Raw genomic sequence first — 14,356 nt, 5'->3', positions numbered from 1 at the left:
TAATCAAGATGCTGCATTTAAGTTCTGTGGGAAATATTTTGATTACACACAGCCTGCACTGCAATGGATTAATCATGTGCCCAAATGAGTGGAAAATTGATTTAGAAAATTTGTGTTACATCTTAGTTAATGAATTGTGATTCTTGTCACAAGATTTGATGCCTTTTACTATTGGCATTTTGCATATTTTTTGTGAGATATAGACCTGTGTTTTATTTAACATAGGTGTCACATGAGTAGCAATATTTGGAGAATAAATAAACCATAAAAATAGAATATATTTTATTAGTATGAAATAAACTAAACTTTAATTCATCAATTGTCTTCTTCCTAACACTATAACTGAAAGTATAGTAGTTTTGAAGTATACTATAACAATAGCAACCCACAAGTTACCATAACACAGGCTCTATTTTCTTTCCAAAAGTGCTTTGAATGCACAGAGTAATAGGGGCATTTAAACCATTATTCATTTAGTTGTTAATTTAACATGCTATTTGACTGCTAACATGTAAACTAACATGCTTCAGTCATATAACATATTATATTTACATGCTATTTTTTTAATCAGGTTTTGTAATTCCTACTTCAGGTTTGTTTATTATTATATTTCTGTTCTCATTCCTTCAAGTGTCATTGTAACTACTACTACTACTACAACTACTATAATAATAGTGCAATACCATATACTGTGAAACTGATATTTTCTAAGATGGTCATCATACTGTGAAAATCTCATACCGTTACAACCCTATTACAGACAAAGACACTGTTATTTACTCGTTATTTACTCCTAGGATATGTAAACTGTACTGCTGCCAATAATCTCCATCAATCAAGATCTCAACAAATCTCAGCTGCTAACGCCTTCACAGATGACCATAACTGCACTAAAATCCCTAAACACAGACCTAAAAGTGTTTTTACTACAGGGAATCAGACCTAGAATCATTGTCTATATTTACATGGACACAAGAAACCAATGAGAAAGGAGGGTAGGTAACAAAATTTTACTACATAACAAAAACAACTAGTTTATATGCACTACAGTAGTTTGATACTATAAAACAGTTTACATGCAGTTGGTCAGTACTTTAAAACATAAACATAACCACTTTCAGACACACTACTATACGACTGAGTTTTTTTTTTTCGAAAAGTAGGCCTAATGTAAACACTTTTGAGAAATGTATTCAATTTAATCTGGCATTTATTCTCTTAACTTTCAAGACTCCTCATGTGTTGAATATACAGTATATATACTGTATATATATTTTACCATTTGCTCTTTTTTATGTTGATTTTTTTCAAAATCTAATATAGCTTAGCCTACATATTGAAGTGCTGACTGCCACACTTTTGTTGTTTGTTTGCTGAAAAATGCTGCTAACTAGCATTTTTTTTATTTTGAAGAAAGATCTAAACTAACATAATTTTAAAAATACAACAAAAGTTAAAGAACAACAAGAAGTACACAAAATGTGCAGGAAAAACCTAACCAAACAGTGGAAAACAATCCAATAAAAATAATGAAATACTTACAAAAAACGAAGAGAAAACACATTTAAACATATCAAAAGATAATTACACATCATTAATTTAATGTGATGATAATTTCCTTTTAAAATGTTCTAAGGATAACAAGCACTTAAGCATTTAAGCTAATGATGTGCCAAATATCCCACATTAATAGCAGTGTTTGTAAGTGTTATTGAGATTTAGATTTATTGAGTGTTAGTTATGTTTTTTTTAATTTACATAAAATTACACATACAATCTTTAAGCCCCTTTTCATGAGGTGTTGAAATTATTCTGTATACCCTGGTGAAACTTTAGATTGGTAAATCAGTTAAGGGGCACAAATGCCACTCACTGCAAAAAATTACATAGTACATAGTAGTAATTACGAGGAGAACTTGAAGGCAGCATTAGTTCACGCCTTCTACGGCTCCTGATTGGCTCTCAATTACCAGCCCGGCGCTCCTGATTGGCTGCTGCGCTTCCATTGAATCCCCTCCTCTCTACCTTTGTCAATTTCTTGTGCGCTCCCGGTTGAAAGCGCCTGCTTGCTTGTTGTTTCCCCGGGCAAACAGGAGGAGGAAGAAGTTGGAGGTTTGGGAATAACACCGAGGAAAAGCTTCACTTTCTTCCGTGACCAAAAGGACGACAAGTGAACATTGAATGGAAAGAGAGTAGTGGGTTTGAATCCAGGAGGTGATATCTTCATCCCATCACCTTGTGCGCACAACGCGGTGCGTCTCCTCCAGCAAGCCAGCCAGCGTGCTTCCACCGCTGCACTGGATCGTGTTGGGAGCAAACAAGGGAACATAAACATACCCAGAGATGGTTTACTACCAGCATTTACCTTCAGAGACACTACTACTACTACTGCTGCTGCTGCTGTGAACTTTTCTCTCCTAAAACTCCAACTGGGATTACAAAAAAAGTTATTCTTATTATTCTTATTCTTATTCCCAGCACACAAGGATTAATTATGCCGGACCAAATCACAGTTTCAGAGTTTGTGGCAGAGACAAATGAAGATTATAAATCACCCACTGCCTCTAACTTCACCACCAGGATGTCCCACTGCAGGAATACAGTGACTGCTCTGGAGGAGGTGAGTGACTTCCCACCAAAATAAGAATAATATTCCCTCTTAAATGTTATCCTTCCATGATATTTACATAATGTTTTTTAAATTTTATGTCAGCTCAGTCAGTTGTAGGTGACCTCTTGTTCAATTTGTAAACTGCCCTCCAGTGCACCTCTTATTCATCCCTCATGCATGCTCCATATTCCCATTCAAACCAGCTCAGCCATTAAGATTTTTTTTTTTTATTACTGTACTGGATCTCTAGTGTGCCATTATACAGTAGCTTTCATCAAGAAGTTCAATTTGTTCTGTCCACCTTAAAGATTAGCCAGCAAGAGCAGGTATAGTCAAATAATCAGTTATATTTAATAGCCTATTATCATATATTGCATGGATAGTCCTCCTATACTCATGTTGTTATCAGTATGTCCCTTATACTATTGATTTATACAATATTTCAAATTTTTTACCTGTTCAAAATGTGCCTTAAAGGGGGATTTGTCAAGTATTTAATACTCTTACAAACATGGGAATGGGCAAATATGCTTGCTTTATGCAAACATATGTATATATTTATTATTGGAAATCAATTAACAGCACAAAAAAATATGGTACATATTGTCCATAAACCCTCCCAGGTACTGCATTTAGCATAAACAAATATGCTCAAATCATAACATGGCAAACTGCAGCCCAACAGGCAACAACAGCTGTCAGTGTGTCAGTGTGCTGACTTGACTATGACTTGCCCCAAACTGCATGTGATTATCATAAAGTGGGCATGTCTGTAAAGGGGAGACTTGTGGGTACCCATAGAACCCATTTACATTCACATATCTCAAGGTCAGAGGTCAAGGGGACCCCTTTGAAAATGGCCATGCCAGTTTTTCCTCCCCAGAATGTAGTGTAATTTTGGAGCGTTATTATTAGCTAGTATGACATGGTTGGTACCAATGGATTCCTTAAGTTTTCTAGTTTCATATGATACCATTATCTTTACTCTACCTTTGAAAACTGAGCCCGCTACAACCTAAAAATCTCAAGTTGCGTTAAAGAAATTAGTGGCGTTAAAACAAATTTGCGTTAACGCCTTATTATCACGTTAACTTTGACACCTCTAATCGTAAGCAACAAGAAATGTCTCACAATATGAAACATACATATATATATAGCTCAAAATTATATATCAGAAATTTGCCTCAAAGGGGTTTACAGTCCTTCCAACATCTGACCCCATCTATCTGTCAATTTGGATGAGGAAAAACTCTCAGAAATGACCCTTTAATGGGGAGAAAAGGAAGAGCAACAGAGGAGGGATCCCTCTTCCAGGACAGACAGACATGCATGTCCTTTTACATAGCACAGGCAAAAACAGGAGAAACATTAAGAAACAGAATGACAATAAAGAGACTGCATCTACACCACTTTTCAGTCGTGATCAATGCAGGTATTTTGGTTAAATATTAATTCCCACAGTGATAGAGGGAGAAATGTCACACTGTGTTCCCTGTTTACAGCTGCATCGTACTGTATATGTGCACAGAGAACACTTTGTGTTGCAGGTCATCAGGAGGAAGGACACTTCCGCTTTGTTCCCTGTCAGCCCTCCACCGCCTCCCTCCCTCTCTTGTTATAGTTTCCCTACTTTGTGTGCTGTATGGTAGAGCCTCGCCCTGCCTGCTGGTAAAAATAGAATTTCCCACATGAGCAGCTTATGTGTGTTAGTGTGTCTCGGCTGCTCTGATAGTTAGGTTAGGTTACGCTTGTTGTAGATGTTAAGGTGTCCGGTGAGGAAGGTTTACTCCTGATTTCACTTGTGGGAACATCTGAATGGAATTGTGAAAATTTCGTGTGCTACACCTTGTAAAAACAGACACATGATTGGTGCAGCGACGAGATAAGTCGTCGCCGTCTAATGTCAGCTTTACTCCTACTTAATTTTTAACCTGTGTTTGTGGAGGGCTGAGCCCGGCAGCCAGACATACACCTGCTCAGGCTGACAGGTGCTTCACTTGGGCGTCAGACACCTTTCTGCTGCACACCGTTTCATTCAAATCTCTGCTGGTTTTAAAATAGCAATTACTCTGCTACTGGGAGGGATTTGCACTGCTTAGAGTGGAATGTGCTTTTTCTGTAGAAGTAAGCAAATAAGTGTGGATTTTACTCTTTTTTTTTTTTTTTTTTAAATAGTAGCTCAGCAGTAATTGGTGGCTCGTGAGGTTTTGGTTGAGAATCAAATTCAGCAACTTTTGTTTTAGTGATGAGCTGCAGTTGAAGCTGCTGAGTTGTTGTTGTTGTTGCAGAGATGTGGAGTAGCGTGTTGGTGTTTCACATTGACATGCCCACCCTCGGGCACAAGCAACACAAGGCCTCATTGTTGGGTCAACAAGTCCTCGCTCACTTTGATCTGTTTGACCAATTAAACACCGCAGTGGACGGGAGAACACTTCCTCTTATTGTCTCAAACACACGCACACAAACAAAAGCACATTTGCATATGTACATATACACAGGCATCCAGAAGTAGCTGGTATTTTATGAAGTTTTTAAAATCTACTCTTATATATATTCCTGTTAGTTTTTCTTGAACATTTTGACAAGAGGGTGACTCCTTCACCCTTGAGTATAATGATGCGTCCGTATTCTGTATATTCATGGAGACTAAATGAATATATACATATCACATTTTGCTGTTTTCAGCATTGTGCTGATTCTGACCTTCTCAAAGAACAGCAATTTGTTATACAAGCGCTCACTTCTAAGCTTTTACCCTTGAACTGACAGTTGAGGATGGGCGGATTGGAGCAGCAGCACAGTTGTTCTGTGATGCTGCAGTGGGCTGGTGGGTCAATTCAGAAGACGCTCTTGTTTTTGTGAATTGGCACCTATGAGTTTTGATGTTGCTGACTTCAAGATTTTTTTTTTGTACACAATCTTCTGTTGCCCTATTGTTGTTTTTTGGTAAATGATGGACAATTTAAAGGACCAGTGTGTAGCATTTAGGGGGATCTATTGGCAGAAATGGAATATATTATTAAGTATGTTTTCTTTAGTGCAAGATCACCTGAAAATAAGAATTGTTGTGTTTTTGTTACCTTAGAATGAGCAGTTTATATCTACTTAGGGAGCGGGTCCTCTTCACAGTTCAGTTTCTACAGTAGCCCAGAACTGACAAACCAAACACTGTGTTAACTTTTCCTGCTTGGGCCGGAGTAGATGACGTTAATCGCTCCGTAGTTGACCCCCCCGTCACTCCACTCAGCCGCCAGGAAACAAGACACGGGAAACCTCTGTTGGTCTTGAGGAGCTGCAGTATTGATTTCTACATAAACTGCAACTTCCACTGTTCATTCATTTGATATTCTCAGAGCTAAACCAACTCAGTCTTCTGCTCCACTAGCTCACTTGTTTCGCTCACACGCAGATTCACTGCCGCTCTCTCTCTCTCTTGCTTCATCACTCACTTTTATACGTACAAACACACTGCACACTCACTCTGCTATCTGCTCCAAATGACCTACCATACTCTTACAACAACTGTTTCTAGAGAGGGCCTTCAGGTTTTCAAGTCGGCCACTGTAGTTCTACTACACACTTGGCACACGGGAGAGGTTTCAATCTGCAACCTCAATGCTAGATGTTGCTAAATCCTACACACTGTTCCTTTTTAAAACAAAAAATGATCAAAATCGATGCAGAATAACCAGACATATGTTCTTCTATATCCCGAGTATTCCTCTTCTTTCTTAAAAACCTGGCACCTACATTACCCACAATGCAACTTGACCGCTGACAGTTCAGTCTGAGATTCAGGTGTGTTATGCTGCAGTAGTATCAGTTAATGTAGCCGCCAGCCTCAAGCAGTGATGAGGAGTGAACTACAGACGTCTGGTAAAGCTCACTTCTCTCTAACTCCACACCCCCGGCCAGGTTTTTTAAATTTTCAGATTTCTTCAGATCTAATCAACATTACGTCACTAGATAATTTATCACACTGCTCCCTCTGGAGCCTCAAAAGGCTTTATACAGCCTTTTTCCACACATTAAATAGCCCCGCCGAGACCAGTAAATAGACTTTAATGTGTTGAGTTCCCCTTTAAGCAAAGCCTTACATTTGGTCACTCTCGAAATCACCAATACATCTATTCTGTTCTGACATAAGTTTACATTTTGTGTGGGTGTAACTTGTTGACAAGGGAGATTAATTTGTTAGTAGAGGAGTGTGATTAATGTGTAAATCTGCTGTGCCAGATGGCTCAAGTGCTGCTTTTCTATTTGGTGCAAACTACATAGAGGTTCTGCTCCTCAATCCTGCTACCAACGATAACAGAACAGGGACGCAAACCCTTTACATACCCCTGTACTGTGTGTCTGGTAGTCCACACGTCATGTTTAAAATCACCATTACCGGCAGATATGTCAGACTCGGATCCTAAAAACAGTGCGGTGTATTTCAACAATATAGTAGACGTAAACACATCCAAGTAGAGCGCATTTTGTCAGTTCAGTCGACTCTCGTGCACTTACAAGCTTGTTTAAAATAGCTGATGCTCTTATAGCCTCACCTTCTTAAAACACCTTTAAAACTGACCTCATGGTCTGTTTGTTTGCAGGAAGCCTTTAAACACATTAACAGGAGAGGAGACCCATGCACTCCAAGAGGATTTACGTAAATGGGTCCACAAATGTTGTGTAATTACTTCTTTCTAAACTTAATTGCATCTGACACAACCTTAATTAGGCTTGTAGGTTTAAACTGTTGGCTATTAAGAGGCCATGCAGAGAGCTTGTTTGTGTCTGTGTGTGTGTGTGTATGTGTTGGTAAAACCACAGCAATAAAAACCTGTTTATCCAGTAAGAGGATGTCAGGCTTTATGTCATGATGACCCCCCTGTGTGCTCCTGTGAAACATGGCCCCTTCTTCCTCCATTCTGTCCAGACTTTTCAGAAATAAGAGCTCAATGATCTAGTTGATTCTTTATTTTCGTGTCATGCACATAAAGTGCCCAACCCACATGGGTTTATAAGACACCAAAAATAAAGTTGCAGTGGTCAAACAGCATCAACAGTTCGGTCTTAAAGAAAATATGCTGCCTTCTCTCCCAAGCTTGGCAAATAAAATCCGCTCCAAAAAAGGTTCCCTCCCTGAAGCACAACTATATTTTGATGTTATTAAAATGCACCCAATTTGCGAATATGTAGGATATTACTACTGACATTCATGTAATCTTACGTCACAACGTCTGCTGTATTATCCATGTGTTTACTACTACTACTAAGTGGGATCGGATCAACAGTAGTCACTCAAGACGCATGTGGAGACTCATTCTAATGCCAGGTGTGAACAGACGTATTTAAAGCTGTCCACTTGTGATACAATCACTCAGAACGCAGGTTAATGCCAGGTTTGAACAGGGCCATTGGCACACAAACGGAAGAAGTTTTTACTAAAAAAGTACATTTCTTATGTCCTGGAAGACAGGACAGTAAAACCAAAAGTGAACCTCATTCTCAATTTCACCTAGCTCACACAACAAACAGTCGCTCTTCCTCTGTGGCATTAAACCTGCCGGTCTCTAGGGGTAACGGTAATCTTCTTGAGCGTAACTGTGCACATAGGGATCTTTGTCTTTTGTTTAAATTATACATAAAGTTCTACACCATAGTTATTCCTTACAAACTTATTTAATATCCTGAATGTCACAAAATAGCCTATTCTGAAAAATTAATGAAAATCGTTCACATTAAATAGAAAGATCAGCTCCGTGGCTCAGGGATGACCATGTGAAATGTCCCAATTAAATATCTTTTTCTGGTTGGTCTGGTGATCTGGTTTTCCCCTCAACATTTACATTTAGCTGGCAAGTAGTAAATACTCTAGTTCACTGGGAATGCTATGGTCCAGTCCTGACAGCAATCATTTTGTCAGATTTTTTTGTGTTAACTTCAATTTCTGATTTGAAATTAGTTTGAATGACCCGTTTACATCTTGTCGAAATTAGTCTTTTTCTTCTTTGGTTTATAAGTGTGACATTGAAATGCTTAAAACACATAGCAGAATTGCAGGATACACAAACTAATTCTCCATATTTGAAAAGGGTGACCTCCATATTTCTTTGTCAGTTGCCCAACTTTGCGTGACTTTGAACCACTACAACACAAAGCCAATTGTGTGTGCTCAACTTTCCGTGTTAAAAACATGACCTCGCAAGCTCCATTTTTGAAGGAGGCATCGCCCCCCGAGGGCTGAGCTGACCTCGGTGTTCAGTATTGATCGTGATGAAAGTGCCCCAGTGCTTTTGTCTCGCCTAAGAAAAACTCATGGGGTTGTCTGTCTGAGGCCAGAAACTGGCACACGCTGTAGTTGTCTTAGGTCTATTTTTGTGACTGTTTTTATGCCCCAGTTACTGAATCTTGCCCGGCAAAGAGAGAGAGAGAGACTCCTAAAATGATGCAATCAATAGAGTTGTCTCCTTGAACAAAACTCAAGTGCAGCCACCTCTAGTTCAGGTATGAATACATTTCTGTAATATCACCGTGTTGCACTTACGGCTCACTGAGCGTTCTTGGCAGGCGTTAAAAGCTTTCAATGGTGAATTAATTCTCTGGCAGAGTGGATCAGTTATTAGGATCATTGTGTGTATTACATCAACAGCCCTTGAACTGAATACAATGAGTGTGGAGCGGATCTGACTCATACAGTAGACTGCAGAAGACTGCTGAGTACAGTATTAGGGCTTGTTGCTGCACAACAACCAGCACTACTTGACATTCAAGACAAGTTTTTGTATCGTCAGCAGCGTAGCCCTTTGATCAGTCTGGCAGCTGCATAGAGTTGCTCAGACAGAGACATCTTTCATGACAGATTGGTATATTACAGTTGCTAGACAGGTAGAGTGAATGCTTGAAATGCCGTCTTGGGCATCCTCTGTTGTTGATGCATAAATGCAAATATCCAGTGCCTGAATTGGACCAAAAAAAGGGGCTGTACCCTAATTCAGCAATTGCATGACATGAGCATTGAATGTGTCTTGGATATATTTATATCTATACGTATATCTTGGTATTCTATCCCCTTTCAAATGTATTTTTGTATGCATTTCATTATTAGGCCTACTTACAACATACATTTCCACAGTTTGTAAACAAAAGTTTATGGGTCTGTTCATGATGTCCTCAGCATGCCTATCTCTCCAGCCCTGTATATTTACTTAATGATTATTTTTACAGTGACAAGTACATTGCATCAACCAATACCACAGAATTAATAAACTAAGTTAGTTTGCAACACTGGACCTTTTGTAAAAATACACACAACTCGATAGACAAACACACAAAACACAACAATAATACAATACAGAGTACCATTAAAATCTTCATGAAAGGAAACTGACCATTCATGTCTTTAAAAACTGTTCCAAATGATCCCGTTGATGATTTGGGATCCTTTCAAAGAGAGAAAGACGTCTCTCCAAAGAGTGTTTTTGGAGAAAGGACTTGATTATTTTTTAAGCTGTCGGGATCCTAAAAAAAATAACCATCAACAACACTGCACTAATCGTAGGTCTGTAGAGAGAAAACAGAGCTGCTGCATGGTCTATATCCTCCCTTATATAGTGCCAGAAACCCACCCATCCAGTAGGCCTCTCCCTCTGTCCAATACCCTTTTGTCCAGTTTATTCATTTTTCGCCCATGAATAACGGTTATTTATAGCCCTGTCAGCTTTTCATGGGTCATTACTGGTATTGAAGGGGGGGTTGAGGGTGACTCAGTCCTGAAGGCTGGCGTCATTACTCTTCCATCTAGCTATTATTTCATCCAACAGAGGTCCATCACGCTGGTATGCCAGCTATGCACTCGTATGGCATGCCGCCTTGCCGCTTGATTTTGTTGAGAGGTTATTAGGGGGGTACTTCTGGGAATGGCGACGGTATTCGCAGCATCCACGGGCAACTGTCGGCACTGGCTGTGCAGGCCGCACCAGCCTCCAGTCTGGTTCTCACGGACTATTTCAAACTCTCCTTATGTTGGTGTACAACACGGTAATGGGGCTTGTAAAGTAGTAAGTAGACTCTCAATGAACTTGAGTGCCTGCTGTGAGCGTCTTTAGTCTCTCATCTCTTTATAGCACTTCTAAGCTTAATCTCAAGCCACTGGGTGTTTTGGGTACATGCTTTAACTTGACGTGAACCCATATCTTCTTTCAACACAAGATGATATCTCATTTAATTTCCAGCTTGACTCCAACTTGCTTATCGCTCAAACCAAGAGTTCTCGCTCAGGATTTGGATTAATGTGCGTAGTTGGCTTGTACATGGCCTACTCTGGTGCATTAACTACAGTAAGGCAAAGTCAAGGGACAGCGGGGACAGCGGATGTAGAGTTGAGTTCGAAGCGAGGGGACAGAACTGCAGTGATCCCGCCAGAAATCCCATTTCAATTATAGGAAGCATTAAGCTTCTTAGGTGGTATACTGAAGACTGGCAAGAGTGTCTGGGGGGTTTGGACTGCACACTTGGGCCAGACTGCACATTTAGGCCATGTGTGCGTTAGAGCTTGTAGATCCATCCGTGTGTCCCTAAAGCTATTAAATGTGGATTGTCCCTGCATCGATAATCCTACTGTCTGGAGTCTTGTTAAAACTTTCCTCCAGGCCACCTGTTGCAGGGGGGCAGCTGTTGTCCCCAGCTAGACCACAGCCGTTCCCGCCAACCTTGCCTGGAATGGGGGGAGGATTCAGGGCAGAAGAAAGCCAGGCTTTCCCTTTGCCTCGGGAACTATACTCCAGCATCAGACCGACACATGGAGAAGAGTTACGAGAGCACACTTGCCTTCAGTTGTTAACACATCAGCCATAAATCGTTCCACTATTAATGAGACATTTCAGTACAAAGCAGCCGTAGTAATGAGCAAGTGTTTTGTTCTGCAACAACCTGTTATGCAGATAGGTTATAGTTTTGGAAATGATCCCAAACAGGTGATGTGGGAGCTCAAGCTCTGGCAGCTCTTCAGCTTTTCTCGCCAAAAACGTAATTTTACAAGATTACATTTGAACACATCACGATAATGTTATAATTTACCTTTGCACAATAACCATTTCTTACTGAATATATCTTGAATGCATCATAATGTAACTCAATGAAACCTCTGTTAACGTTAGGTGTTAGCTCTGTTATTTAGACATCAGGACTGTGCTGCCCATCGGCTGCTAACAGCTAATGTTACTAGCTCTCCTCTTGCTGATCCCAACACGGATTTGCTGTTCTATTGTCCCCAGAACGACAGGATGCCATTAGTCTCGAGCCCTGATCCCGGTACCTGTGGTACTGTAGACAAATTGAATGAAAATGTAGTTTTGATAATTGTGGCATCAACTTGGTACTGGTTAGGTTCTTGTGACAGCCCTAGTAATTAGACTATATAGGATTAATAAGACAAAAATGTTTTGGATCAGACGTCCTATTGAACAGAAACATGCTGTGTACTGAACTCATATTTTGTACCGAACAGTTCAGAAAGAATGCATGTACCACAACCCTCCTAGTCTGGGATTCCAACTTGCAGCTTCAGTGTAGGATCATCCTAACTTTAGTTATAGCAAAAAGCCCCTTCTCATCCTCTATGTGGGACCTCAGTGTTTCCAAAGGCATCTTTGTTTGAAATGAGAGGTGTCTCTCCAGCCTCCAGGCTTGGGTAGTCTGTGTTATCACCCAGAGACAGGCTCTGACCCGGCCCTCATTATGATGCAGCAGCCCTCCCCATGGATTTACCGAGGGCGAAGGTCACGGTCCCGTCCCAATCGATTCAAAGCCATGATGTCTCCTATCCCCTGACGGGCTTTGACTGTTTGGATGTGATATGATTTTACTCACTCTTGTACACCGTCTTATCCTCATTGAGTGTGAATGCTGGGAGTGAATTTATTTCCAAGATTATGTGGAAGCAATTGTCAGTCCTGGTGTGTCTGTTTGGTTTGGAGGGTTGTTGGCGTGACAATGATGGTGAAACTCTCAGTCCAGCATGGTGTTATAGGGGATCGAGGTGAAAGGCTGGCTGCTCTCTGTCCGACACAGAGGTTAAGGGGTTGGACACTAGGGGCACTGGGGGTAAATGGGAACGTAAAGCTCATCTCATCCATCAGAGTGTCCTGGCCCAGATTGTCTGAGACGGCTCCTGTTGGCGGCCATTGTTCCCTGACGGGCCCTGCCTCTTCATTAATGAACTCCACCATTGATTTGTAGTCCTGGCCACTGGGCTCTGCTTGGGGCCAGGGTGAGGTTTGGGAGGGGTGAATCCTCACAGTTGTGTTGTCCTGCTGTCACTTTGACTCAGCGAACAGACCGAGACTTCTTCTTCTCTGTTGGGGAAATGTTTTGAACTCCTTGGAGGCTTTCAAACGGAGTTTTAGTCCGATTGCTTTTGACTCAGCTGGGACCAAAACTTGATTTAGTTGTATGATGCTGCAAAAAGGATTTTTTGTGTCAAGACACTTTGCTCATTAACATTTTGAATTAGGCTACATCCACACTAATGCGTTTTTGTTTTAAAACGCGCTCTCCGTACACCCAAGCGTTTTAGCAATAATCTCCATCCATACTAATACGCCCGAAAACGTATATCACATGACCATTACACCAGTACACTGGTCATGTGTGTGTCGGTGTAAACAGGAAGCAGATTTGCCTATTGTCTAACTGGTTGCTTAGTTACAAAATACAACAGTTGTACTTCCTATAATAGTTGTCTTCTTTAATACTCAAGTTCTCCTTCTATCTTTTCCTCACACACACACACACACACACACACACAGTGAATCATTTAGTGAAAATGTTTTTTATTTTGCAAATAGAAAAGAGGTTGCTAACTTAGGTCTTGCTCTATAAAGCAGAAATAACAAAAGAATGTCCTCCATTTAATGTCCATAACCCTCCTCAAAGCTGCAAATTGTGCCTTCAAACGTCCGCTCCATAGGGATGATAATGCTGCTGGACACGCCGCTCGCTTCGCTCGAATAATAGCCTGCCTCCTGCGCATGCAGACAGAAGTTGCTTTATAAAATGCAGAATTTAACTGCACAAAAGCTGCTAGCATAGACAACAAGGTCAGCAACGCTTGTAACTTGTCATCCATGTTGAACACCGAAACCTGTCACGTGATAGGGACGTGACGAAGCAGGTTTCCAAACAGCAGCGTCTCTGTTTTAGGGTTTCTAAAATGCTGGAGTTGTGTGGACGCTAGGCGTTAACTTAGCAAAAGTTATGCTTTTTAAAACGAAAACGTATTAGTGTGGATGTAGCCTTAGTCTGTGTTTTGCACAGTAGCAAGCATCTTTAGAGACTGCAAGAGTTGTAACACCGAAAACACTATTTGAAATGAAACCCACTCTCATTTTACCCATGCAAGTTTTATCTGAAGGGACTGTTGGTGAGGTTCTCCTGAAGTCTTAGACCCTTCAGATTGTCTCGGTTTCATTAAAGGACTGGGTTTACGTCAAGGGATACTCTTTTCATGGTGTAAGTTCCCAGCGGAGTTCAAAAGGACTTCTATGAAATGAAGCCTTTTTTTTTTTTGTGCGACTGAAGTGAGCTCTCACACACACACACACACACACACACACAGTTATGCTCTTTGTAGTGTTTTACTGCAGCGTTTTCCAGGAGAAAGCAGGTCATTTTCCCCTCTGTCTCTCTCAGGCATCATCACACTCTGCAGAAACTGTGCGGTAACTGTCGGGCACTTTGCCTCTGGCGCTACTGCTT

At 40.7% G+C, this 14,356-nt stretch overlaps 1 protein-coding gene across 2 annotated transcripts in view; it reads left to right on the top strand.

Annotated features, from left to right (window-relative positions):
- The first annotated feature begins 2,064 nt into the window (after positions 1 to 2,064).
- Positions 2,065 to 14,356, top strand: part of asap2a (ArfGAP with SH3 domain, ankyrin repeat and PH domain 2a) — a 64,868-nt gene continuing 52,576 nt past the window's right edge. Inside the window, exon 1 of one of the 2 annotated variants that reach the window (XM_074659889.1) lies at positions 2,065 to 2,620. In XM_074659889.1, the coding sequence (XP_074515990.1) occupies positions 2,495 to 2,620 (126 nt within the window). In that variant the 5' untranslated portion in view covers positions 2,065 to 2,494. The remainder of the gene's footprint in view (positions 2,621 to 14,356) is intronic. The other variant, XM_074659890.1, reaches the window with a different exon arrangement.

Source organism: Sebastes fasciatus, chromosome 15, assembly GCF_043250625.1.
Source record: "Sebastes fasciatus isolate fSebFas1 chromosome 15, fSebFas1.pri, whole genome shotgun sequence".
Classification (NCBI taxonomy): domain Eukaryota; kingdom Metazoa; phylum Chordata; class Actinopteri; order Perciformes; family Sebastidae; genus Sebastes; species Sebastes fasciatus.
Note: the sequence above shows the minus strand (reverse complement) of the source record. Positions and strands in the feature narration are given on the sequence as shown.